General features: G+C 43.5%; 1 protein-coding gene across 1 annotated transcript; it reads right to left on the bottom strand.

Moving 5' to 3' along the window:
• Positions 1 to 310: 310 nt before the first annotated feature.
• Positions 311 to 2560, bottom strand: LOC104943245 (probable G-protein coupled receptor 82; the record flags this gene model as incomplete). Its single annotated transcript, XM_010768591.1, has 3 exons — positions 311 to 451; positions 864 to 1274; positions 2145 to 2560. Coding segments are annotated over 3 exons (968 nt in total), but the record flags the coding sequence as incomplete, so codon positions are not given.
• Positions 2561 to 2989: the final 429 nt, after the last annotated feature.

Below are 2989 nucleotides of genomic sequence, written 5' to 3'. Positions count from 1 at the left end.
CTTTAAAGAGTCCTCTCCTGCTGATGTTCAGGTGTATATCAGTATGTAGTGTCTCTACTTTAAAGAGTCCTCTCCTGCTGATGTTCAGGTGTATATCAGTATGTAGTGTCTCTACTTTAAAGAGTCCTCTCCTGCTGATGTTCAGGTGTATATCAGTATGTAGTGTCTCTACTTTAAAGAGTCCTCTCCTGCTGATGTTCAGGTGTATATCAGTATGTAGTGTCTCTACTTTAAAGAGTCCTCTCCTGCTGATGTTCAGGTGTATATCAGTATGTAGTGATTCCTAATAAGGAAATAAAGATGGAGTCACCTCGACTAAGATGTAGAATGGATGGCACTGTTTACAGATGTTTGGTCCCGGTAAATATCTCAGCTGTCGTTGATCGTTAGCCAGAGAGATGAAGATGGGTTTGTAGATGTGATACGGCAGCAGACAAACCGAGAGAACAACCTAACACACAGTTATGGCTGTTATTCGTCTCAATCCGTGATTTCACGTCTTCTTCAATACAGCATGTTGTTCATTTAGTCAATTATGGTCCAATTTAAAGTAAAATAGACGATATAACAGTCTGTTAAGGGGGGGCTTTTTGACAGGCTAATTAACGATATATTTTATTCTTATGAGTTTGGGACTTTCTTGCCGTCAACCTCTATAAAAACCAATATTCAAAGTGCTAGATTGTAAGCCAGAGTCCAATTGGAAGCTACGAAAATGGTGGAAACAGTGCTAGAAAAACACCATTTAGCGACACGATAAACACCAGTATTTTGTCAACAAACCGAGACAGACTTCTCCTACTAATCGTGCCTTTTTGAAGACGTTACTTTAGAGTAGGATACTGTATGTGCCTCACACTCACCTGTATGACCACGATGTTTCGTAGCACCCTCCCCAGCAGACCTCGGGACGTAGTGACGTTCGTGCTTTTCCTTGATCGCCCAATATGCCTCAGAACCATCATATAAGACATCAGAACCAGCAGGTAGAAGAGGAAGAACACAGTAATCACGATCATGGCCAAACCAGCAGAAAGTCTTCCTCCGATCTCCACCGTTGGGCTGTAGCAAACCTCCGTACATCCACCAACAGCTTTGTTCACGCTCACCACTTCCTTCACGGAGTAAATAACGGTGACGGGTACCACGCATCCGATAGCCACCGACCACACGACGATGCAAACTCTGTTGGCGAAGGACGTTTTCTTGAGGCGGGCGAAGAAACCGTGAGGAAGGAAGGCGATGCACCGATTGGGTCTGGAGGCGTGGGTGTGCTGGAGCAGGAAAGGAAAGACAAGTGTTAGATGCTTTACAATAATGAACGACATTAAGAGTTATTAAGTCTACTTGCCAGATGTGTGAACCTGGAAATGTGGAGTAATGTTGGCATTATAGTCTACGTGGACAATGGTCTGAAAGTGGCTTGGCTGGTTTGGACAATTTTGAAGTGGTTTTGATGATGATGATGATGATGATGATGATGATGATGATGATGATGATGATGATGAATCAATATCTAAAATTTGTAGGATCAAAAATGGTCCTTAAAACCTTAAAATTTACCAGGGCAATTCAAAGTGTTTTACTAAAAGGAAAGACATTAAGAGTAATTAAGTCTACTTGCCAGCTGTGTGAACCCGGAAATGTTGAGAACCCCAAAGTGTTATGCTAGAAATGTAAAGTAGGGGTCCTCAGCACATTAAAACTTCCGGATGCTAACTTGGATATGTTGGGCAATTTGCACAATTGGCCAAAGTTGCATTAATTGGCATTATAGCCATTATGTGGAGAATAGTAACAAATTGCTTGGCCGATTTTGGAGGTTGTTGAATCAATGTCTGACATTTACAGTATAGGATCAAAAATGGCGGTTTTGAGTCCCTTTAAAACTTTAAAATGTACAAGAAATTTGTCAAAATCCGCCCACCAGGAGTACCAATATGGCAACTTTCTTAATTTGTTCATTTTAACATTGGATATATATTGATTTGTTTAAAGAATGCAAACTCTTTAATGCAAATTGGATATTTTTATGAGAACTTGTACAGATGTAATGCCCCGCTGTGGTGGAAACAGGAAGAACTGGTTCACACTGGTTCCGAACTGGTCCTGGGGTATAATAATAGATATTGTTTTAGTCACACCTGTATGAGGGAGGCGAAGCGGCTCAGCGCCACCCAGGTGAGGATCATGATGCTGATGTAGATGTTGATGTGCAGAATCGGGGTGATGCCGTGAAGAACCAGCTGACACAGAGCGCTGCTCAGCGTCCAATCAGAGCCCCACGCGTAGTAAGCGGCCAGGAAGGGAGTGGTGAGCGATAGAATCAGGTTGGAGATGCTCAGGTGAGACAGGTAGACGTGGGTGGGGGAGACGGTGGAGATACAGCGGAGAAACACCCACAAAGAGAGGATGTTTCCTGGGAGAGCGGTGAGGAAGAGGAAGGTGTAAGCAGAGGGGAGGAAGAAGAGGGTGGTGAAAGTGGGACAAAGGGAGAGAAAAGAGGAAGAGAGGGAGGAGTTATCCAGAGGGAAAGGGGACGAAGTGTTCTCCATTTGATCTGAAGAGACACAAAGTGATGGATGAGACACACGTGGAAGATGTCCCCTATTATACTGTTATCACAGGTCTCAGATATATCCAGAGCCTGTCTCTGATTGGCTGAAACACCAAACAGATCAGTGCAGCATTACCCATAATCCCCTCTGTTTCAGCCCTGTTTCCAAAGTGCTGATTCTCTGTCTGTTACTTTAGATGAAAATAAGGAGCCCCTCCCCACGCCCCTCTGAGAGACATTTGGTTACAAAGAACTCAATGGTGCTCTAGGAGGAGATTCAGGTGATAAGGGGGGGGGGGGTTACCTTGGTTGCTGATTGGCTAATGGTTACACAAGACAACACATCGTTATGACATCATAAAGTGGCCAAAATCTGATCAGCTTATTTTCAGACAGGTTTTTATAGAAATGGATCAGGACAAAAAGAGAGAG

This window comes from Notothenia coriiceps, unplaced genomic scaffold (genome assembly GCF_000735185.1).
Source record: "Notothenia coriiceps isolate Sejong01 unplaced genomic scaffold, NC01 NC01_scaffold00005811, whole genome shotgun sequence".
Classification (NCBI taxonomy): Eukaryota; Metazoa; Chordata; class Actinopteri; order Perciformes; family Nototheniidae; genus Notothenia; species Notothenia coriiceps.
The sequence above is the reverse complement of the archived record's forward strand: the minus strand, read 5'-3'. Positions and strand labels throughout refer to the sequence as shown.